At 36.3% G+C, this 25,212-nt stretch overlaps 1 protein-coding gene across 5 annotated transcripts in view; it reads right to left on the bottom strand.

The window, feature by feature from the left end:
- Window positions 1-25,212, bottom strand: part of Ehbp1 (EH domain binding protein 1) — a 269,903-nt gene that overhangs the window by 91,408 nt on the left and 153,283 nt on the right. For all 5 annotated transcript variants that reach the window (XR_003712756.1, XM_028778114.1, XM_028778121.1 and 2 more), the window contains exons 10-12: window positions 4,713-4,891; window positions 4,071-4,119; window positions 1-26 (exon numbers count right to left, since the gene is read on the bottom strand). The exon at window positions 1-26 is cut by the window's left edge and continues 865 nt beyond it. Coding sequence is in view for 4 of the 5 variants with exons in the window: in XM_028778114.1 (XP_028633947.1) it covers window positions 1-26; window positions 4,071-4,119; window positions 4,713-4,891 (254 nt within the window). In the remaining variant the exon portion in view is untranslated. The remainder of the gene's footprint in view (window positions 27-4,070; window positions 4,120-4,712; window positions 4,892-25,212) is intronic.

Here is a 25,212-nt window from a genome sequence, read left to right as displayed (position 1 = left end):
CCAATGCTGGCAAATCCATCGTAAGCCTTCAAAGAGAAGAAGGGACAAACAAATATACCAAACAGCTTAGTCATCTATTTTAAAGAGCAAAATTTTAAAGCTTTTTGTTATTGTAGAGCACATAAAATTACTAACACTATACCACAGGAAAAGAATAAAATTGCAAGACAAAAATGAATAAAAAGGGGAAAAGAGAAAACCTTACTACATAAACAAAAATCTTAGGAGAAAATTTTAAGGAAAGGATTGGGGTATGGAGAAATGTTAGACAAATACATCTCCAGCTTTTATCATCCCTGTCTGCCCCTTTTCCACGGTCATGTAATTACGGCGAAGAAGCACTGCTGGGCAAGCCCAACGAACTAACTACTATACTGTTTGCTATAAAATGCAAACAGATTATTTAATCTTAGAGGCAGAGAAACATTTTTTAACATGACTTGAGGCTGAATTTTACAACGAGGAGAGTGGCTTTATCTTTACTTCTGCTGTTCTGGAAAGAATGAAATGTTTTGAATACTGCAACATAGTTGAAACTGTGAGGTTGCATTGTATTATTTTGTTAGCCTTTAAACGACTGTGGCACATCAGGTTTTTCTAGTTTTGAAGAATCAAAGCTGTTTCTCAATTTACAATTAATTATTACTATCCTGAGCTAACCCCTGAACAGCACTGTGTTGCAGGAAGCATTCAGAGTCTCGGTCAGGAAGGAAGGGCTCTACAGAGACACTATTGATTGTGTTTACATGTTAAAATTTTCTATTCTTGACAACAACTTGCATTTAGGAGCACAATTTAATGTTTGTCTTAAAAGAAATGTTAGGAAGTTATTTAATCAAAGGAATTTTGTGCTTTTGTAGTAAATTTCTGCCTTTGAATTTAATCGGTATTCTTCCTGTAGCTTTACCATGTGAAGAAAGAAAATGAAAAATAAATTGTGCTATTAAGACCTATTCAATTTCCACAGAATGATGCTTTATAATACAGGTTCTTCAAAATATCTACTAGAGAGGTGGCTCAGTTGGTGTGCATGTATAGACTTGTTTGTTCTTTACATGTTTTAGGAAAATTAAAGTCATTTTCTTCCTTGTGTGTCCTGAGTACTTGACGGACAGACATCAATAGCAGACTGTCAGGAAATGTACTGCAGGCAGTAATCTAAACATTTCCTAATTATCTAAAATGCTGACACACTGGGTTAAGATCAGGCGCCACAGGTAAGTGCTGAGTTTTTTTACAGACCTAAAAAAAATGATTTGCTCTCTTGTGAGCAAAGTCCTGCTGGTGTTTTGCTTCACTAGCCATTCATTTTATGCATACTAACTGTGCTTTAAAACAAACCAGGTTTCTTATAATATGAGGTAAAATTTGTATCAAAGATTTATACAGGTTAACTTTTGCCATGGTCAATCACAGCTGTGATTGTAGATGAAAAAGAGGGAGAGTGTTTATTTAAAGATACATATATGTATATAAAATATATACTATTTATTTGTGTGTGTATAGGGTGCATATATATGGCTGCTGCTGCGGTGGGTGCTGTGTGTGTGGGTATCTAAGGATAACTTGTGGGAGTTTGCTCTTTATCCACCATGTGAGTGTCAGCGACAGAACTCAGGCTGCTAGGGGCTTGGCAGCAGGCACCATTAGTACAGAGTCACCTCATCAGCCAAGTATTTTTTTTCAAAGAAAATTATCTTATTGATTCCAAAATGTTAAGTTCATTAAGGAAGAGTCAGTAACAATCATATTACAAGTAAAAGTGGAACAAATAAGAGGAAGATTTTGTTTCCTGGATATAAGAGCATATGAGAGCACAAAGGGTTGTCAGGGAAAGCCTTGGAAAACAGGAAATAATCTATAGGTTGCAACTGAAGTTCTCAATGTAGACATGATGTGATGAAACACTGCAACTATGTACATTGACATGTACTGAACAGTGTGCAAAAAGAATCAGTGTTAAAACCCTCATTAAAAATCAAGATTATCTACCATGGGAGATCTGTTTGATATTTGGGGGTTGAACCAGTGTCAAACCATGCTAACTAAACACTTATTTAGCTGTATTGCTAGTTTCAAGAAACCATCCAAATGGATTATTCTTCCCTATGCAGTAATTAGAAAACCATATGTTTAAGTCCATGCTACTTAAACCATAATGAGATTCTTTCTCTACATTTTAAAATACACAGAGAATAACAAAGGAAGGCTCTACTTAAGGAGCAATCGTCATTTAACTGGTTGGGCCTTGTTTAGGCTGTTCCAGAACTCACTGAGCTTGAGAATTTTCCTACCTTACAGGGGTGATACAAGTGACTGGCAATCAGCAGTTCATTCTATAATGCTGATATCTGCATTTCTATTAGCTTATCACTTTAGCCAAATGCAAGGAAATTAAGATTAAGAAATGTCACCTATATGGATATAGTTTAATAAATGAGAGAAAAGGCATTTCACTTAATAAACATGGGCTTTCTAAAATTATGTTAAGATGTAATTCTCGAGAGTCACTTCCTTTGTAGAAAGCCTGTGAGAAAGTGCTGGGGATTGACCCCAGAACCTTCAAGTTCTTTCACTCAGTGAAATTCCTAGCTCCTAAAAGGTAATCTCTATGAGGAATAGCTACTAATTTTCAAACACTACCCCTTTCAGGTAGCATACAGAAGAGAGAGGGGGGTTGGGAGGAGAGAGCGCTGTAAGTGTATTATAACTCTACATATAACCCACATCAAGGAAAAAAATTGCTTTGATTTAAATTCTTAATTAAATTTCTACCAAGATTATAAGACTTTAAAAAGTGAGAGTTCCATTTAATAATTTGGACAATGTTAAAAATTGTTGTCTCCACCACAGATTATTTACTGCCTTGTTCTCTGAGCCCCTTTGTCATTGGACTCTCTCCCGAGAGTAATATTTATAGCTATAATGGGCACAATACTAGAAAGAGGCAGTTTTACTAAAATTACAACTATTAAAATATAAAACTGAATTTGGAAACAGTAAAATATCTTTTAATGAACATATTAATTAATGTATGTGTGACTATAGACACATATATACACATAATCTCATGTAGCCCAGGCTGACCAAGACCCTTGAACTAATCCTCCTGCCTCCAGCTCCCAAGTACTGGGATAAAGGAGTGTGCTACCATATTCAGTCAATAATTAATAATTTGAAGGAGTTCTAAACTATTATTTGTAGAGATCTGCAATAATTGGAGTAAAATATGAAGGTTCTTAACAAAAGAAAATATGAATATTTAGTTATAGAATTATGATACAATGTATTATACAGAATATGTTTTCCTCCAACTGTGTTCAAGAACTTGCTGAATTCCATCTACCGATACACTTACAGATATAATCTACAGGCTAAAAATGCCTATTCTAAAACAACGATAACACTAGTTTTTCAGTTGAGAAACTCGATTCAAACAAACACTGAGTGTGGACTGTAAGCAGAGCCTGATATTGCTCTCTTTGCAGATTGAAAATCAAGTACAGCATACCACCTACAAGATAAACACGTTCATCAGCCTCAGCCACAGTCAGCTGGCCCACGAGGCCAAATCCTCCCCATGTAGCTGCTCTAAAATCTGACGGGATCAATATCCTCATATGCAGTTTAGGAAGTTCTGATGATGTATATAATTATATATGGAAACTAGTATCTTTACTAGAAAGTAAAAAAAGAAGCAGTTTATCATGCTTTACATTCACAAGCCTATGTAATCTTTTTTGTTTACACTATAGATTCCTGCTTAAAGTTACATAATAGTCATGAAAGTTTTGGGTATATTCTTCAAAAGCTAACCATTGCAGTAAAAGCCATATGGCTTAAGAAACAGTTAATGATGAGCATGTACGCCCTGATGTCTGCCGCACATTTATGGTCTTTAAAGTCCATGCACACCAGAGTAAACTAAGCACCCTATTTAACCTGCATGGAGCAGTCCACCTTTGCACACTACAGTTACGACCTCACGCAACACCATTGCTTTTCTCAAATTCATAAAAATTTGCAATGAAGCCAAAATTGAAACTTTGCTTTCCCCTGGCATTTCTTACCTTTTTGTTGTTTTCTTTAATATCTTGAGGATTCAGAGACTTGTAGTCGCTGGGGAGAAAAATGGCATAGTAGTTATATATAACACTTGATAAAAATAAATTTTTGTAAAATAAACTGAATCTAATAATTTGGTATTCAATAATATCAAAGGGCAACTAATAATTTCACAGCAGTTCAATAAACAAAACTAATAATGTAGAAATTAAGGAAACAGGCAAAAAAACAAACGGTGATTGTATGCTTTATTGCCTGAAACTTTCCATCTAAAAGAGAAGTTAAGTTAAGGTAAGTAAGTAAGAGGCTATCTTTGACAACAACATTTACCATTAGATAATCCCTTATTATCAATATACAAAGGCTACAGGATTATTTGGTTCTTATTTGAACACTAATAGAAACTTTATAATAAAGTCAGTTTTTAATAAAATTAAAAAGAAAAATCATTTTTTAAAAGGAAAAAACCTACTCTTAGGTACTAAGAAAAAGATTGATATCCTGGCATATACTTCTCTCAAAAAAAGGCAAGTTTTATAGTTCAAAAACAAAGACAGTCAAGTATTTTAGAATACATGCTAAGAAATTACTCTGTGTTCTTCTAAGATTGTCAGTTATTTACAAATATTTATGACACTTCTACTTACATTAAGTCTGGTCTAAAGTGGTGTAAGATTGCACAAAAAGATAAACCATTCCTCCATGACGTGGTAAAGTTAGTGATTTTCACGCCCCGGTAGTTTTTCGTAACTTCTTTGCACCATGCAAGCAACGACTGACTAGCATTTGGCTTTTGCCCCAGAACAGGACTTGGTATCGGGCTTGGCTAGAATATAAAAAAGAAAGAAATAAAAAGAGTGGGAAGGGGACACTAAAAGAACCTAATGGAAGATAAAAATTAACATTAATTGACCTAGCTAAATCATATGAAACCTTTGATGTCAGTTTGGTCCTTCAACACTGTCAATCCATGACAACGGTTGCCTCTGAGAGGGAGACATAATCTTAAGCTATTATCTTCTTTTTGCCCATGGCATCTGCCTGACAAGTAGAGAAGCAACACTTTAAGCTTTTGGGAAGAAAAGTCATGAGTGTCCTTGATGGAAACATCATGTTAAAATATTTGAATACTTAAGGCTAAATATCTGCGTAACTTATATACTAAAGAAGGTTTCCCAGATGCAATCATAAACAAATAAGACCGGATAAAAATAATGCACTGGTGTCTGACTGCAGCAAAAACGGTGGCGTTGCTCTCAAGTATTGAGAAATAACCTGGTGGAGACATCAGTCACAGTAAGTGTAAAACACAGCATAACACAATGATAGTCAAATTCCAACATTCTTCCTATACACACTTAACAACAATACAGTTTTAACTATTAGCAATGGGCACAGTTTGGTGCCAATAACCCACAATAGTATATAGTTTGGATATACTCAAAATATCTCCTAATTATTTTTGAGAGCCATCTTTGAATAGTAGTGTTCATTGTGTGTGTTTACATCTTAGGCACATGCTTCCCTTTCTCCAAATTTAATTTAATTTGGATAACCATGGTAATAGAACTAAGACTATATAGTAAAATTTTAATTTTAAGTTTTATTACTCTCAAAATCATGCCATTTGTTTTTACTGAATAACTACAATGTTTCATGATAATTGTGAAGGCTTATACAATTGAAAACTATAAGAATGCTACTTAATATTCTTGGACTTTGATTCTTTTAATAAAATTTTTAGCTAGGTAAACAAAACAGCCATGTAGAGTAAGATGCGAGAACGGCCATTTGTCCTGACATCATTTAAGTTTAACCAATGATCCATTCCTACAATAATGCTGACTTAAGACAGATCGATGATGCCCCACTTGACAAAAGCAGGTCAGTGCCAAAACCATTAAAAAAATCAACTAGGATTTACCAAATATGTAATTTCTTATTTCTATTATCAAATTAGGATATATATATTTTTACAATCTTGCAAAGCTGTGTTCTTTAACCATCACCTCTACAAAGCAAATTCTAAACAGTTCACTAATTGTAAAAACCAACATATTCAGGGCTGGTGAAATAGCTCAGTGCAAAAAGGCCCATGCTGCCAAGTCTTCTGATCTGAGTTCAATTCCTGGGATCTACAAGGCAGGAGGAAAGAACACACGTGTGCAAGTTATCTTACCTCTACATCACATACACTCACACATGCACACACATACATGAAAGTGTAATAAATAAACAAATTTGGACTAATTCGGCCTAATGTAAAGAAGTACATAAAGTTGATTTCCAGATAGAGGATATTTACTTTAAAAAGCTCATTAAGTTTTCAACCTAATTATGTAAAATAAAGTGCATGACCCACAGTGACCTTCGAACCCCTCTGGTCACTTAGACTCATTCAGATTGATTTAGAGTGCTATGAACTTGGGAATCCATAAATTAGGCACATTTTCTAAGTTCTCTATTATTTATTTTCCTATCATTCAAATAATTACCTATTACAGTATTTTTTGTATAAAATTGTTAAAGCATAGAAGCATCTGAGACTAGGTTATATGTCAGGTAGATAATCTGCAATTATAATTCTAACAATTCATTTGAAACATGCCATTACAATTACTGACTATATATCCCTATCTCTAAAAATGTCTAATATAAGAAAACAAGACAAGCTAAGATAAAATTTGGATTTGTTCTGACCAAAAGCCTGTGTTAAAAAAAAAAATCACTTTCCACAAAAAGAAGTCATAAGCAATGGAGAAAACTGGCAAAATTACAAAGCCCCATAAATGACCATGTTAGTTTGCAGAAAAACACAATTAGCAGACCTACTAAATGGATTATCAAGCTGTTGCCCTATCATCTAATATTCTGCAGATGGCCATAAAATTAACAAATCATTTTGAAAATGCTGACATGTAGCTGGAAGAGACAGTTATTTCCTGTATTAGGCTTGAGGTGGGTTATTGGACTGTGTTTTAGTTTCCTCATCTGTAAACGGCAACTTCAATGGTAAGTATAAACAGGCAAACATAGATACACAGAGTTGTAGCATTGAGACCTCCTCCTCACTCCCTCTTGCCTACCACTCTTCCCTTCACCCCTTTCAGTGATACTCATCCTTGATGGTTCCTTACTTCAGTTGCATTCCGACCTTGGCAGACATTGTTCCGTTTGCCTGGTGCTCCAAGACATTTAAACAGTAACCTTCGATACAACCTTCTCCCTGGCACTGTCATAATAATACAGCCCAGGTCTATCATCCAACTCCAACACAGCACTCCTGACTCCTCCTACCTTGTTCTATCTTCCCACAATACCTAAACTTTGTGGTCGGTATGTAGTATACTTACTAGTTATTATTTGTCTGCCTGTACTAAAAAGAACTCTGTTAAGACTTTCAATTTGCCTTATTTTCTAACCTATCTTGGGTTTCCAGATTAATTCCTGATGCACAGTAAATAATCAGTAAATACTGTTAAGTGAAACAAAACACTTAATAAAAGATATGGTAGACCAGTAAGCAGTAACTACAATTACCATGCTGTGACCCTGCACCATCAGGACCAAATGTCACCTACATCATCAGCCCTGTGTGCCACCGTGCATCGTTCTGTCCTCATGCACGGCCACACACCGCAGCCCTGTCCTGTCATCACATAGTTTCAGCACCACACTATCAATCATGAGCCATCAGCACGTAAGTCCTACTTCTGGTTATTGAGACTCCTAATTTCAAAGGCCATGAATTTAAGAAAATGAAGTAATACTTTACATTTTTTCTAAACAAAGCTTAACTAATGAACAATATTTGTATGTTGGTATTCTGTGTATGAAACAAGGTTCATGCAATTTATCTGATGAAACAAGCTATAAATGACTAATTTATGTTTTCCAAAGAAAGTAAGATACCAAGATCTATCCATCAAATGTAGACAATGAAGAGCCATGGGTGATGGTGCACACCTTCAATCCCGGCACTCGGAGGCTGGAGGGAGGCAGAGGCGGGTGGATCTCTGTGAGTTCAAGAATTCAACTATACATAGTGCACTCCACTACAGCCAGGATGACAGAGAGAGGCATACTCTCTTTAAAAAAAAAAAGTAGAAATGAACTTTCAAATATAATTTTAATATAGTAATATAGCAGATTACTGTTAAAAATAAGGTCACTGAATTCTCCTTCCTGTCAATAGCAATGATATTCAGTGATATCTCATTCAGATAACCTAAGTATCTCACTGTAAAATTTCCTAAAATTTAGTAGCTATGAGAAGCTGTCGTTTCACTTCCTTCTGCTCTACGCTTGTCTCTGGCCTCTGTCTTGTGCCATCTCCCTCGTCCATGGCCACAGCCACACATTTAGGTATTTCTCTGCATGGTTCTCCTTCTCTCCTCACTCTCAGGATTCCAGCTCTCACTTCCACACAGCTGATTCCCACATATACAAATATGCTTCCAACTCTCTCAAAATGACATTTCTAGCTGGCTGTCCTTCCTGCCATATAAAATTTGAACTCAATATGTTTAAAATCATGATTTTCCTTATAACCTGATTCTTTTTATTATGCTTGAAAATGATACCATTATTGTCCCAACTGTATGGATTGCAGCCTCATAATCATTTTTAAATTCTTTTTTTATATATCACTTACTAGTTAATGCATGGAAATGTATATATCCTTGTTGCGGCTGTATTTTTTTTTTTTGTAATCTATCTCCTTTTGCCAAGGTTATTGCCTCAGTCTTCCTTGTTGCAAATTCTCCCTTTCCCTACCCACTATCAAAGCATGGTGTTCTTACAACACATCTCATATTAATGCTAGTTCTCAAAACATAAAAATAATCACAATAATTCTGTACACTAAAACCCAAATCATGCTAAATGTGTTTACTAGCATGATTCACCAGTCTTTAACTCATCCTATGCTTTCTGCTGAAACCCTAGCTTCCTCACTCCAGAGTGTCCATATAGATCTTCACTTCTGCCACACACATAACTGTAACACCACCACATTCTTCTTTCAAGACTCAATTTAATTGTCATCTGTACAAAATCTCATCCTAATTCCCAATCAGCAGGCAGGAGCCCTCTTTCAATATTCTCTTGATTTTCTCTGTCTCCTAGAATGAGACAGGGAAAATTTCCTTGATTACACTATACTCTACAGAGCACTTTCTTACAGTGCTCACAGAATACATGCTGAATATCAAAGTATCAATACAAACATTACATATGCATCCCAAGCCCTTTGAGATAGCAATGGGTGTTAAAACACAGCCAAGGAAACTCAAGCTACACAGGCAGAAGTAGATGTATCTATACCATAGTGTCTCCATACCAACTGAAACTGCTTTCAATATACATTTCACATTCAAAGGTAATGCAGCTTTACAACCTCATAGATACGGTACATTTCTTAAAACTAGCATTACCAAAACAAACCAACAAACAGCCCAAAGGCAACTATTCAAAACAAATTAAAACTCAGGAGTTCCTAGAAAAACCCCTTTGTTCATTCTGTTAGACTTTTAGATTTTGGACTAGAATTAGAATAAGAACTAATTAAGCCCAGTTCAGTAAAATATACACTATTATTGCTAAAGCTGATGGGTATTTTGGTCTTTACATTAGGATTCTTGGAGACTTTCTTCAATTATTGCAAATCATGCTTAAGGAAGATTGGCTAGATCTGATTTTAGCATTTGGTAAGTCAAGAATAGCAGCAATGGTGAGAACAAGAACATCTGCATCTGTATTATTCCTATATCTCTGTCCCCATCTTATCCCTCCCTCTCTGCCTTTCCCAAGGTGACATCATTTATCTTCCTCCTCTCCTTCCCCATCCTCCCCTCCTCTCTCTGAATAAGGGCTCTCCAATCCAGCCTCTGGCCTCATTAACTAGCAGAGTATGGCCTCAAACTCTTTATCCTCCTGCTTTATCAGAGTGCTAGAATTACAGGCTGTAGTTACAGCAGTGTATGCATGCTAGAGACTGAACCCAGAGAATCATGTGTGTGAGGCTCTAAGCCACACCCCAGCACTTCCTTCTCTCTTATAGATGCAGTCTTATCATGCTGCTAGATAACTCTTAGATTTATGCTCAGATTAAAATAATACAGAGAACTCTCAGCTATGTTAACATTTTTTTAAGAGCAGAAAAAGTATTAGAAAAGGTTTTGAAGAGATATCCGACAATTATTCTGAAGCGCAGCAGTGGAATAATCCCACGTCAGACAGTAAATCAAAGTCTTGGCACTATCTCTATAAAGGTTAACCCAGAGTGAGCCTGCAGCCCTGGATGCTAGGCAGACTCTTGCAGCAGTGGTACGAGCACTATTGCCTCCAAAGTAACATGAATAAAATGTAAACCGAACGCAAATATAATGGAAGAAAACAGGAGTTAGATTCACTTACTCTCCAGCTTTACTGTGGAAAGGAAAGGCCCACCAGAGGTAGGGACTGTAGTCACAGATCAGAAACTCAGTTTTGTGGAGAAACTTAATTTTTCTCCTTAGAGAGAAAGGGTTAAACTCACTGACCCATTCTTAATGAAGAAATCATCAAATTTACCTTATTTACAATTTCCATGAGAAATACATTAGATAACTCTGAACTATTATGTGTTACAAGGTAACAGTACCTATTCTAACAACAGCCCATGCTTGATGAACCACAAACACCCGTCAGCCTACGAATAAACTCTAAATGAAAATGAGAAACAAATGCCCAGCATCCTATGCTTAGTATGTGTTATATACAATCAGGACCTTGGAGACCTGCGGACAGGACACTGTAGCACTGTATGCTCTACAGCCTCAATGGCCCACATCAAGAGGATCCATTAACTTATCCAACAATAATTATGTATTTATAGCACTTGACACTATGATGCAAAAACTGAAGTTTCCTGTCCTTCTTAACATTAAACCCAGTGCTAAGCAACTATACCTATTTTTCCCTGGTAAAAGGCTTTATACTCAAAATATATGAAAATTCTTAAAACACAGAAAATAAGGTCAACCAATATAATGATGGACAAAAACTAAAAGAGTACTTTCGACATTTTACTTGACTATAAAATGAAGTCTAAGTATCTAGAAAATATAAACCTTTGTCCAGTCACATGAGTATTCAGAAAGCTGTACATGGTACTAACACATGCTTTCCCTAGACGGGCTGACATTTTAATAGATATTTTCATTGAAATGATACTAATGAGATTGAAACTATTAATGGGCAAGGATGTGGGAGAAACGAGTTTTCATCCAGAGTTGATGAGAAACTCTGGTAAGATCTATTCTGTTAAAATTTGAAGACATGGTCTTCCTATGACCCAACCATTTCTAGGTTTATGGCCTATAGAGGTACATGCTTGTCAACCAAAACAACAGACAGATGTGTACAGAAATGTTTACAATAGCACTGTTCATAACTTTCTGAATATGAAACAATCACCAAACAGTATCATTAGGTATCACCTAGAATACAAGAGAAGAACAGACTTCAGATTTGCATAAAAAAATACAGCACTGATATTAACATTTTTCAATCATAGTTTAACAACTTTTGGAACATATACATGAATTCTCCAGGAAACAGTGCACAATATAATAAAGCCACATGGCCAAACTCAGTTATTACAAGACATTGACTACAACAACTATCTTCTTTTAGGCTAGATAGCAGACTCTGGAAAAATAGGAAACAAAAATGTCACCCCTTTAGCTAAGCATTTTGTTTGGAAGATGCAGTTATGCTACAAAAATATAGTACTTATGTAAGTATAAACTAGTTTACTACTGACATTTTAAATGAATAGATTTTTAAAATATACATTTTTTATTTTCAAATATTAATAAATGTATTCATACAAACAAGTGTTCTCTGGGTGTTCCAATGACTCTAATACTATTATTATGGTATAATACATATAGCATAATATTTATCATATTAGCCTTTTAATAAGTATATAAGTTTAGGGTTATACATGCATCAATGGCATATTTACCACTATTTATTCTCAGAAGTCTTTTCATTTTGCAAAACTGAAAAACTCTATGCCTATTAAGCAACAACTCCCCATTTACTGCTTTCTCACACCCTGGCAGTATGTGTGCCTGTGTATGTTGCTAGGGATCAAACCTATGGCACTGAACACTTTGGCTCTACACTGAATCCCACCGCAGCACTCTGCCTTGAGTCCCTGATATTGATTACTAAGGTACATTACAGATGGATTCATGTAATTTGTCTTCTTGTGGCTCTTTCAGTTAGCACAATGGTTCTCAAAGTTAATCCATGCTAAAGTATTTATGAGAACTGCCCCTTTTAAGATGAGAACAGCCCTGCACTGCTTCTCAAGCCTGTCTCCAGCTGACTGGACCATTTACATGCACTCTAACAGTGCACAGGGCTTTGAATCCTCTCATTCCCCTGTCTGCTAATGCTTAACACATTTTAAAACAGTGTAGCAATCTCAGTGTGTGAGGGCTACTTTTCAGATTGTGGCTTTGATTTGCATTTCCTAATGATTAGTTATGGTGAGCATCTTCTCCTACACCTACTGGCCATTTGTACAGCATTGGAGAGAATGTATTCAAATCCATTGAGGCACTTTTAACTGAGTTCTTTTAGTTTTGAAGTTTAGGAGTTCTTAGACATTTGGGTGCTAGTTAGTTCCTTATAGATGTATTATTTGTAAATATTTCCTCCTGTTTAACCTTGACTGTCTTGATGCATAAATGTTTAAATTTTTTTTTGAAGTAAATTTTGTTTATTTTGGATGTTGCTGTCTATGACTTTTGAGTGATATTCAGGAAAAACCATTCCCAATGATCCAGGGCTGTGGAGCTTCTGTCCTGTATTTTTTTTCTAAGAGTTTCACGGCCTTCAGTCCTCAGATTTAGGCTTTGCCTACTAGGTACAGGTCAGGTGACAGTCCACCTTCACTCTTTCATGTGTGACATTCAATCTTCCAAAAGTATTTGTTGAAACGATGGCTCTTCCCTTCAAGACCACTGAACAGTCTTGATGCCCTTGTGAAAAGGACTAACATCACACTATGTAAAGTGCTCATTTCTGATATACACGGCTTTACTTTAAAAAAAAAAAGCCAACCATGTATGTCTTTGATTACTGAGACTATTGTAGTAATTTTGGAAATTGGATATTATGTGTTTGGTTTTAACAGGATGTTTTTAAAAAGTTATTGCAGGTCCTCTGAAACTACATTTGACTATTAAGATGATGTGTTTTCTATTTTTGCCAAAAAATGTAACTGGAATTTTAACTATATTAGATCAGTAGATTTCTAGTTACATCTTAGATATAACAATATAGTTTTTCAAAAGCACAAACATGGGATATCTTTCCAAGTCTATAACTTCTTAATTCCTCTCAAAAGTGCTTTCTAGTTTTTAGTCGGGTAGTCTTCCATCTTCTTGGTTAATTTAATTTCTTTTTTTTTTTCTCCTTCTTTTTGGACATGGGTCTTAGGAAGCTCCATGCAGACCTTGAACTTGAGGTCAACAATAATCTTGAATTTCTGACCCTCCTTGCCTCTACTTCTAAAGTGTTGGGATTACAGGCATATGCTGTCACACTCAGCTTTGTGAGGTGCTGGGGTCAAACCCACAGTCCTAGTTATTTCTAAGCTCTTAAGTTATTTAGCTCTTTTTGATACTATTGTTTAGAGAATTACTCTCTTAATTTCTCTTTCTGATTGCTCAATGTTAGTATTCAGAAGTGCAAATGACTTGCTGTTGTTGACTATTTTACTGAGTTTATTGATTTTAAGTTTGTGTGTGTGTGTGTGTGTAATCTTTAGGGTTTAGTATATGTATGAGCTCATCAATTCAAACAGAGCTAATCTTACAACATCCCGTCTGATTTTGGTGATTTTCTTTTCTTGTGTAATTGCACTGGCCAGGATTTCAAGTTCTTAGTGAGAAAAACAAGTTCCAACAGTGGCCATCCTTGCCATTTTGTGACTACAGAAGAAAAGTCCTCTTTATCTATGCAATATGACATTATCTTTGAGCTTTTCATAATGTGGCTGGCATTATTTTTGGGAAGTTTCTTTTGAACCCTCATCTGTTGAACATTTTCATGAAAGGGAACATGTCCTGTCAAACGCCATTCATGCATTACTTCAGATGCCCATCTTAATTCCTATGATGTATCAATAGAGCATATGACACTGACCCATTTCTTCTGTGGAGTTACAGCAAACTCCTCTGTAGTCACAGTGCACAGTCTTTTAAAATGTTGCACAATTTGGTTCCATAGTATTTGTGCTGAAGATTTTTACATCACTTGAAAAAAACAAAGCAATACTGATCTATAGTTTTGATTTTGTGGTTAGTACAGTAATGCTGACTTCATAGAATGAGTTAGGAGTGTGTTTCCTCACATTTAGAAAATTTTGAGAAAAAAATGGGGTTACTTCTTGGGATACTTGGTAAAATGGTTGTGAACCTGTTTTAGTTGCTAGGAAGTGTTCTCCCTTCTCAATCCCATCCCACCCATGGTCTCATTGTATTTCATGGACTGGCCTCAGAATCAGTATTCTTTGCCTTCATTTCAGAATGTTGGGGCCATAGACAAAAGCATGAGCCACCATATTCAGTTTACTGGGAGATGTTTTATTAATGATTCAATTTCTCTTTAAAAACTTGTTACAGATCTATTAACACTTTTTACTTCCACATGGTTTAGCTGTTGTTCTTAAACACTGTTCACCTGAGTTATGCAATCTGTTGATGTAGAATAGTTCACAGAACTCGCTTATAGTTCCTTAAATGTCTACTGAATGGGTAGCAAAGCCTACTTTTACTTCCAATTTTAGAGTTGTCTTCAACCTAATATCCTGAGACAGGCTCTCTCACTTGAACCCAGAGTTCAAAGCTCAGCCAGTCTTTGTTCCTCCTAACCCCCACAATCACTTCTCCCTCCTGACTTTATGGACTCTCTTTAAACCCACAAAGTCCAATCAGTGATACCAGTCTGTGCATAAGTGGAGGGTCATCGCTGAAACATGAGTGGTCCTCTAAATTTAACTGTATTTCAGTCTTTTTGTTTATGAAATATAGATTTTTAGGCACAAATAAATATAACTTCTGTAATCAATTTCCCAACATTAATCCCTTGAGGAAATAATACTACCTTGACACAGTACAAACTCACTTGGTATCACTTCTGCATCACACTCTTGAAGAGACATACCACAAATGTTGAAGACCTCGTAGTTTCCATAAGTTTCTGCTTTTTCTAAAAATCCTTACAGAAATTGACAGACTCATGATAAAAAAAAAAGGCAAGCAAAACAGAAATAATAAAATGTCTAAAGGCTTCTATGGAGACAACAGCAATGTTTAATAACAGGTTTTCAAGTGACCAAGTGTCAAGTTTTGTTCCTGGATATGTGGATGAGGATGTAGACCTTTCCCACCATAATCCTGCTCTGTAACTTCATAAACCATTATTTAATATAACTTTGTGCTTGAGAGAGAGGATTAAAACGGCTTTAGCTGCATTTTTCGTCTACACAGGCAACGCTTGAAGTAGAAGCTTGGATATTCTCTTTCTTGAACTGTTTCATTGCCTATATTAGCTTATTACCTTTATCGTTATTAATAAAAGGATAAAAATCTCTCACAAAAATCAACTCAAACAATCTTTTCCAATTGTATAATTATTATAAGCCAGTCTCAAATTTTTTTGGGGGGGCGACATTCAATGCACTTACCTAGGAGAGTCAAACAACATGTTCAAGCTACCAGTGAAGAGTCAACAAGTAAAAGCTTGTTAAGAAAACAGAAACTTGCAGTAGCAAGTTTCACTTACTTATGCAGTATTTTTAAAGATGAAGTTTTTCTCTGTCTTGGATAAACTATAAAAGTAGCTTATAGTAACAAAACATTTTATTAATGCTTACTGTGAAATACTACGCAATTCAATGTCTTAATTAAATATTCCCCAACTCAAAAAAAAAAAAAAACCCAAACCCTCACCAAATTGCATTTGCCACCAAATGACTAACATGTACACAACAGTTGGAAACTGTCAAAATATTTTACAGCTCAATTGTAATTACCAACCAAGTCTAAGCATGCCCTTGGGTGGGCGCTCACCACATTGAGGGCTGCAGAGCATCAAGCGGCAGCCACTTTACTGCAATTCCTAATTTATACATTTGCAACTCCCAAATGACTCCAAAAGTTTTACTGTCATCTGTAAAAACACCCAGTAAAATGTCAATACAATATAATAATTTATCATTTTCACCTATTCACTTAACAAGCAAGGACACCCTTAGAAGATAATTTAGCTAATCTTTTATTATCCTTGAATATAACTAATGATTATGCTTAGCGATGAGTTGTAAATATATACATTGACTACTTGGTTATTTGTCTTTGGAAAATGCATCAAGTGATCTTGAGACATAAATGTTTTATGTTGTCCTCATTACAATAGATGTAGCCAAAAATAAAGGGGAAGGTGTGACTGGGGTGGAGTGTCAATATGGAAGTACAGCTGGTGAGTTTCCAAAGGAGTGAATGCAGACATCGTTTGCCATTTGAAGTAGGACAGCATCCAGCCACTCTTCCCTCCTCAGCAGAAAGTGTACAGATTGAGACATTGCAATTAGCCACACTTGTATCTCTTACCCATAGAAAAGAGGAGGTTTAATTACAGACCACCAGTGGAGTGCGCTCCCACTAAGGACCATGTACATCCATAGTGCTTTTTATCAGGTGAGGATAAAAATACAAGTAGAATATACTATGGAATGTGCAAAGTCTTTCTCAGTTTGCCTGTGAACTAATAAGAAAAGTTTTAAAAACTAAATAAAATTTTATAAGATTCTTGGAAACATTACAACCATGGAACTAAATGACTATTTTAAAGGGAACCAAAAGTCCTGATGACTGGCCAAGAGTCAAAAGAGCTACAGGTCAGTTCTTCACATCACAAACTTTTTGCCTTGAATTATTTTCTACATTCAATATTCAGATACAAAGTTAGTGAAAAATTAAATGTATATTCCAGTAATAGTGTCTAGGATGGAAATATTCTAGTACTTTGTATGTTAATATCATAAAAAGTAGTAAAAACACTTTTTCAGAGATATATGTTTACCTGTATGCAGAGTATTATATATAAATATATTATTGTATAGTTAATCATATCACAGAAAATTTGAGTATAAGATGAAATTAACAATTTAAATGTTAATTTAATACTAATGCTATAAAGCCATTTTCTCAGTATAAAAAAGATGAGGAGGAAGCATAATAGAATAGCTATAGCTATTGGAACATTATCCAGATTCATAATCTAAAAGTCTACTTCTAAAGTGTGTGTTTTATATAGCTTAAAGAGTTACTTCTGAGCTGACAGATCTACTTCACAAAAATATGAAAGTCAAAATTCAGAAAACTCAGTAAATCAGGATGCTACTCTTTCGTGCCACCTATTAAGGATTGTTGCCCTTCAACTAGCAAGTGACATCTATTTACTGTCAACCAGAGTCACAAATTACTAATAATTATAACTTGTATTTTAAGTGAAGGCAGAACATTCTGTTTTCAAGTTCTCAGTGTCTAAAGACTCTAGAGACTTTTTAAACAATATAAATGACACGGACTACTTTAGCAAGAAAACAGATAGAGATATTTTTGTAGCCTAGTTTGTTGCTAACTCAACATCCATTTCCCTTGGGAAGCAGGTAGTTGGTTGCTCTATTCACTTTCTAACTCACTATACAGGAAAGACTGTAACAGAGCTATGTAACACATTTTTGACCAATGTAAAAGTTTTATGTACTTATGAAAGTCAATACAAATGGATATCATGTTTAAGCTTTTTTTTTTTTTACAGTTTTTTTTAAAAAATAAGTATGGTTTCAGATGCCACACTAACAAATATTCTAAACTATCAGCCCTTGTGGCTTGCCTAGCATGAAAGGAAAGTCCTGGCAGTTGTCTGGGGGCTTAGGTGGGAAGCTTGTCTGTACTTCTCCCATCTAAGGGGCTTTGATGAGAGTTACTTAAAGAGTAACTTGCCTAGCCAGGCAAGGTTAAATAGAAAAGGAACTAAATTCACAACTTTGAAATTCCCCTCCTTCACTGGGCATGGACCATCTTTTCCCTGACACAAGAGCCTCATGCAGGAAGGGCAAAAGTACCCTTGCTAAGTTGCATATTAAGTATTAATAAACTTTCATTTAAAATTAATTTTAGACTAAAATATGTGAATAAAAGTTTGAATAGTATATACATTCTTTCTACTCCCAACTCTCTGAAACTGTACTTGAGCACTACATATACACTCTGAAAGCCACTGTTTTAAATAATACGATGAGGTACAACTATCTGTCTAATAAAAATACAACAGTCCTATGGACATAAACAAATGATTTCTTATTGCTGGTAGGATGGAACCTGAGATTGAGGCAGGTAGGAGGATCAAATCAAGTCCAGACTGAGACTACGAAACCCAGTCTTGGGGGACAAGAGCACAGGTTGTCAGTCTTGGCAGGAAGTGGCTTACTGAGTCACTTCACTTTCCCTGGATAGGGGACTTCTAAAGGTCTTTAAAGACAATAGTAAACGTTCTTATCCCCAAACAATTACCCCCAAGTGATATATACAATTATATTATATATAACATATACAATATATCCAATATATAACTCACTAGAGACTATAAAACATAGTGGTTTCTAACAGGTTTGCTGTGGTGTATTATCTGAAATCATATTTTAATGTTCTATTATAACCTAGTAGCCCACCTTGTCCTTACAAAGCTTTTCCCCTTTTAGCTCTTAATAATTTTAACAGTATATAAAATTGTTTATTTGGTAAATAATTCCTAAATTACCCAGACTACATACATGTTAACATAATAAAAAATGAGACAATGTTTAAAAATATTACCTTAATATCAGCTCTAACTTCAGAAAAGTCTTCAAAAATACTGGAGAACCTCAGTTCAAAGTGGTAGATCAGAGTTTTTTTTCATTTTTGTTCAAAAGCAAAAATTTTATTATTGGTTTCCAAGAAAATAAATATCAAATAACCAATTGTGAATAATCAGGTTGTCAATCATTTTTTTCCAGTAAAAATAGTATTGTCTGAAAAAGGTATCCACTGAATATGCAGCTCCAGCACCAGGTGTTTTGTCTGGTATGACAACACCAATTCAGAGTACAGCACAATGCATACTTCTTACTTTGTCATACACACTAGTGGAGTACTCTGAGGACAGCAAAGTGAAGTGACACATACTAGCTATTAAGAGGCACAGTTTGTGGGCCTGGCATTGATTCCAGGCAGAGCACGAAGCTTCCCTGTGACCTTAGGGTATCAAGGACCCCAGATGTGACCTAGCACCTTAAAAGCAGTGCTCTGGGCAGCTGACAAAGAGGTCAAAACCACTACACTAGACCAGATACCTGAATCCAGTTGTACTCCTAAGGTTTAAAAAGCTGTATGATACTAAATTAATACCTGAAGCCTTTCTTGGTTTGTTTTTTTGGGGGGTGGGGTGGGGTGGGGTGGGGTGGGAGGAGGTGGGAGGATGACATTGGAGATTGAATCTAGAGCCTCATGTATGCTAAGAAGGGGTACTTTACCACTGAGCTACAACCCAGAGTAGGTTTTATCATCTGTAAACCATCAAGCAAGTGAAGAATTGGATTAAGATTCATTATTAAAGTACACTGTGCACATATTAAACACAAGAAATGTACATTATCAAAAATCAGTCTTAACTTTTTAAAACCTAGAATGCTTTTAAAGGATAAAGAAGCTAAAAGCAGCCAAAGAACAAAAGTTTAAAGACTCTTAAGACAAAACAAAACACCAAAACAAACAAACAAAGAAACAAACAAAAAAACCAAACCAATGTCCTGGGCTAGAGTGATGGGTCAACAGTTAGGAGCACTGTTCTTCCAAAGGACCCAGGTTCAATTCCCAGCACCCACATGGCTGCTCACGCGCCGTCAGTGACCCTAGTTCTAGGGTTTCCAGTGGCCTCTTCTATCTTCCATGAGTAGCAGATGTATACCTGTTGCATCTATACATGTGTCAAAATATTCACATAAAAATTTTAAAAATGTATAGTAAACTTGGACAGAACTCCTCAGCTGTTCTTTTTTAACAAAGCTGCCACAAATAGCAATGTAATGCTGTGGGCTTTTTTTTTCATATTTTTAAAAATTTATTTTACTTTATGTGAATGGGTGTTTTGTGTGCATGTATGTCTGTGCACCACTTGTATACCTGGAGCTACGGAGACCAGAAGGGAACAGATCTGCTCGACAGCATTTACAAACGGTTGTAAGTAGCTATGTAGGTGACAGGATGAGCAGCCAATATTCTTAACCAGTGACCCATCTTTCCAGGACCACTCACAACCCACCATGCCTTTCCTTTTAAACTAGTATCTCTTGTATCTCACACAAACTTCAAATTCACTTTTATAGCCAAAAAGGATCTTAAACTCTGCCTCTACCTCCCAAGTACTGGGATTACAGGCGTGTGACATCACACCTGTTTTATGCAATCCTCAGGATGGAACTCGAGGCTTCATGCATGGTAGTTAAGCAGTCTGCAAACAGCTACATCTCCAGCTCCCAGTTTTTCATTTAACAATAATTAACTGAATAATTAAATAATTAATATTCCTAAATGTGAGACTTGTCAATATAATGGTAGGGAAAACAAGTATCTTCCTCATGGAGTTTATAATACTTGCTATTAAAATGGTTAAATATTTTATTTTAAAAATATGACATGATGACTTAAAGTAATTAAAAAAACATTAAAAGTTTCTTGCAATAAGATTTGTACATAAGCTTTATCCAACAGGTTTCCAAAGCTCCTTAAAAGATTTTGAACAACATTTACTCATTCACGTATGTCTAGAGGGGCATGCATGTGCCATAGTGTGTGCATGAACAACTTTACGAAATTGCTTCTTTCCTTCCACTATGCTGATCTTGGGGAGACTGAACTTGGATTACCTGGTGACAGTAATGTATATTTACCAGCTGGCTCATCTTGCCTGCCTCAACTACTTTGAAAATAGGCTTCTTTAAAGCCAAAGTCATGAAACCAAATTGTAAGTAAATTGATTAATTTAAAAATTGTAAGATACAAACTTTGTGAATTGAGTTATAGGTACAAATAATATCAGAGTCATTATTTTGGCACAGGTCTATAGTATTCAATTAGTTTTGCCTTGGTACCCATAATTTCATCCTATTTAAAATAAATATGCTACTAACTTTAAATTTCTATTTGAAAATATATTGATTATCAGTATCACGTGGATAAAATACAAATACATAAAATTTCATGGGCTTGCCCCTGAAACACCTGATTCAGCAGGAATGTGGCATATTCCAGGTAATTGTAGACAGCTAGGTATGTGGGTCATTTCTTTTTCCTTTCTTTTTATATTTTTTAAATTTTTTCCTGGGCCTAAGGATCTTGCATAAGCTAAGCAAATGGTTTACCCCTGAGCTAGCTGCCTAGCCCCACAGCTCATTTTTAGACATTAGTATCTGTACAGTCTTTTTTTTTTTAAAGTACTTTCTGTATGTATAAGCAAGCTTGTGTGCAGGTCCATGAGGGGGCTGTGCATGTGCACATATACATGTGTGGACGTGGAAGCTGGAGGACAACCTCAGAAATCTCACTGACAAAGGACTCACCAAGTATTCTAGGATGGTAGGGCCATCTCAGGGATCCACAGGTCTCTACCTCACCAATGCTGGGAAGTGGCATGTAGGCTACCAAGACTAGGTTTTCCCCTCTAAAGGGATGTTCTAGGGGTCAAATTCACGTTCTTAACAACTGAGTCATTTCTCTTGTCCGGTATTTATGACCCCAAGTACATTTAACTTTCAGTATTCAAAGAGATAGTTCTGCTCCAACATAAAATTTCTCCTCAGTTTCTTATCTTAAAAACATCATTTATTTCTTTTCTTTTGAAACTTCCTTTAGAAAGAGAAGCTAACATCTACTGGGAATGTGAGACACGCCTATAATCATTGTATTTTGGGGCCTAAGGCAGAAGGATCAGGGAATCTGGAGTTCAAGGCAGCTTAGGATTCATGATTTTCAAAAAACCAAAACCCAAACAAAAACAAAAGCCAGCAGCTCAGAGGATTTTAAAATGCTGGTCAGACAAGCCTGACAAGCTGAGTTCAATCTCTAGAACATGTTTTTATTAAAAAAAAATTTGCACATCTATAATCTCTGGATGCCTGAAGAAAATGGGGAATAGAGGCAAGAGAGTTTCCAGGAAGATCGGGAGCCAGTTTTGGTTGAGAATATGCATCTCAGTAGAAGCAGCAAGAGAAACCTTGATTCAGACTCAGAAACAAAGTAGGTGAGAAGCAACTCACAAAAGTTATCTTTTAACATCTACAAAACCACCATGGTACTCACATATCTGTAACACACACAACACACATACGTACACACACACACACCCACGCACCCACGCACCCACGCACGCACACACGCACACACGCCCGCTCGGATTATCACATAACTTGATTCTTAAAAAAATTCAAGTTAGCAAAGTCTACCCTGGCTTGTCTTATGAACACGGATCTCAAGAATTTGAGGCATCCTTCCTTTGATCTATGTGCAGCAGAGAGCTCACCTCAACTCTTGGTCTAAGTATTTAAAGCACACATACATATGCACAAGTGCACACACAGATAAGTTCAACAGAAATTTACTAAGGCCAGGCATTGTTCTACGTGATTGAGATGTATCACTGACATATAAAGTAAATAAAAATTCATGCTTTGGAAAGTATAGGAATGCATTTTTTAATGACACATGGAGACATATTCCAGATAATAATAAAATAATGCCCAATAAATTTAGGAGATATATGAAATATATTTGCTAACCACAACCAAATTAAGGAAAAAAGGATATTTTTGTAAACTCCCACCTATTTACAAATGAGTATGAGCTCTAAATAACTCACAACTCAAAAAGTAGAATCTTGAATGAAATTTTACGCAGCTGGAACAATGACATGAGAACAGAGATGTCACTTAAGCATCTAACAGGAGAGAATGAAGGTCAGATGTCAACTACCTCAGCTCCATCTAGGAAACCAAGACCAAAACCCAATAAATGTCAGAGTAAGGTAAATGAAATAGAAACAGGAAAACCAATCAGCCCAACAGCTAGGTTGTGAAACACAAACAGGTGAAAGTCCTGAAGCCCAGCTGACGAGGCACTAATGAAAATAGTAAAAGAACTTCCCCAAAGGAAACTTCAGTCACACAGGACTTCATTGGCAATTTTCCCAAACATACATTTTGATAAAGACAACTTCGATTCTAAGCAAACTTTTCCAAAAACCAAAAGGCAGACTGGTAAGTACCTATCAACAGATTACTAGGTAAGGAAAGCACAGTAGCACACAGACATACACATATCAACAAGTATACAGTATATGTATTATATGCATAATATACATAATAGGATGGCATTCAGACATTAAGAAATTATGTTGTTTGTGGGAGACTGGAGGGGTATGTGGAAGCAGCTCAGTGTCACAGTACACACATAGCATGCAAATGGCCCTGGGTTTGATCCTGAATCACACACACACACACACACACACACACACACACACACACACACACTTACTTTTAAAGCAAATTGAAATCAATCTATTTAATGAAGTTCAGAGATTTAGAGAGAATAAATGAAAAGTCCAGTGCCGGGTGTAGGACATCTCCCTGAGTTGGTCAGGGAGGCCACCAGAACACACAACACCGCCACAGCTCTTGGTTATCACCAAACCACACACCACTGCCACAGCTCTTGGTTACACCAGAACAGATTGCAAACCACACCACGTGCCTTGGTTGTGGTACATAGAGAATCAGTCTGGATACTTCTCCTTGCTAGCAAGTTTGATAGTACCAGAGGCACTATGTAGACTGTTACAGGAGAAAACTCATCAACAGTCTTACTCAGCAGTGGACAATCAGCCATGCAAGGTGTCCCGCTGGTCCAATAATGGCAAGATTAGATTTGGAGCCACTCCACAGGAGAAAATTCATGCTTGATACTGAAAGCCAGGCCGAAAGCTAGTTATTGGGGAGGTCACAGGCCCTATGAAGGAGGCTGCTGCTACTGCTATTTGATAAATGAACACAATGTGCCCACAGATCACTACTGGTCTCAGCCTTGGGGAAAGAAGCTGTATTCTGCAGTGATCTACAGTTACTGCAGATGGGTCAAAGTGCAGGGAATAAGAGACTGATGGGTGCTCAGTCTTAAATTACACATCCACACCCCCCTCTACAATCTTGATCGTATTTGGAAGAGAGGGGAGATAGAATGAAGGCAGAGAGAAGCGTGTGGGGAAGTGCTGTCTTATGGAGAGGACACGGATTTAGTAAAACTCAAAGCATCTGTGATTTCCTGTACAAGACCTACACAAGATTGGGGATGTCACTATTCCATCTGGTGGGAGCCTCACACTTCCTTGAGTATTTACAGGAACTTAAAGACTGTAAGGAGGAAGGGACTCAAGAGACCACACTCCTCCCCAAGGAGCAACTGCAGTCAACAGAGTGACTGCAGAGTAAGGAGTGACATTTTCTTCAGTGGTATGGCCAACAGCAAGCTACCCACACTCTAGTAAATAAGCTGTCACCCATGCTGATGTAAGCAGCCCTAATGACACTCAAAAGACAACAAACAAACAAACAAACAAACAAAATAAAGACAGTTTTTACAAAGCAAAGAAAGGAAAAGAAGGAGAAGGAACAGACCAGTTGGGAAGACAAAGGGAATCAGGAGTAAGGTGGGAACAAGAAAAGGAAGAGGGAAGTAATACGATCAAAATGCTTTACATATATGTATAAACTTGCCAAAAGGGGGAACTTAGTAAACAGAAACTCCATAGGACCAGCTTAGTAATCCTGAAAAAGCAATGCAAAATCCAATACCCATTTTCCTTAAAATGTATTAGCAAAAGATAAAAGAGTGAGAGTTTCTCAACCTGACAAATTAACATTATTTAAAACCTTAATACTGCCGGGAAGTGGTGGCGCACACCTTTAATCCAGCACTTGGGAGGCAGAGG

Source organism: Grammomys surdaster, unplaced genomic scaffold, assembly GCF_004785775.1.
Source record: "Grammomys surdaster isolate TR1022 unplaced genomic scaffold, NIH_TR_1.0 67, whole genome shotgun sequence".
In the NCBI taxonomy this organism is placed as follows: domain Eukaryota; kingdom Metazoa; phylum Chordata; class Mammalia; order Rodentia; family Muridae; genus Grammomys; species Grammomys surdaster.
This window is presented reverse-complemented; position numbering and strand designations above follow the sequence as displayed.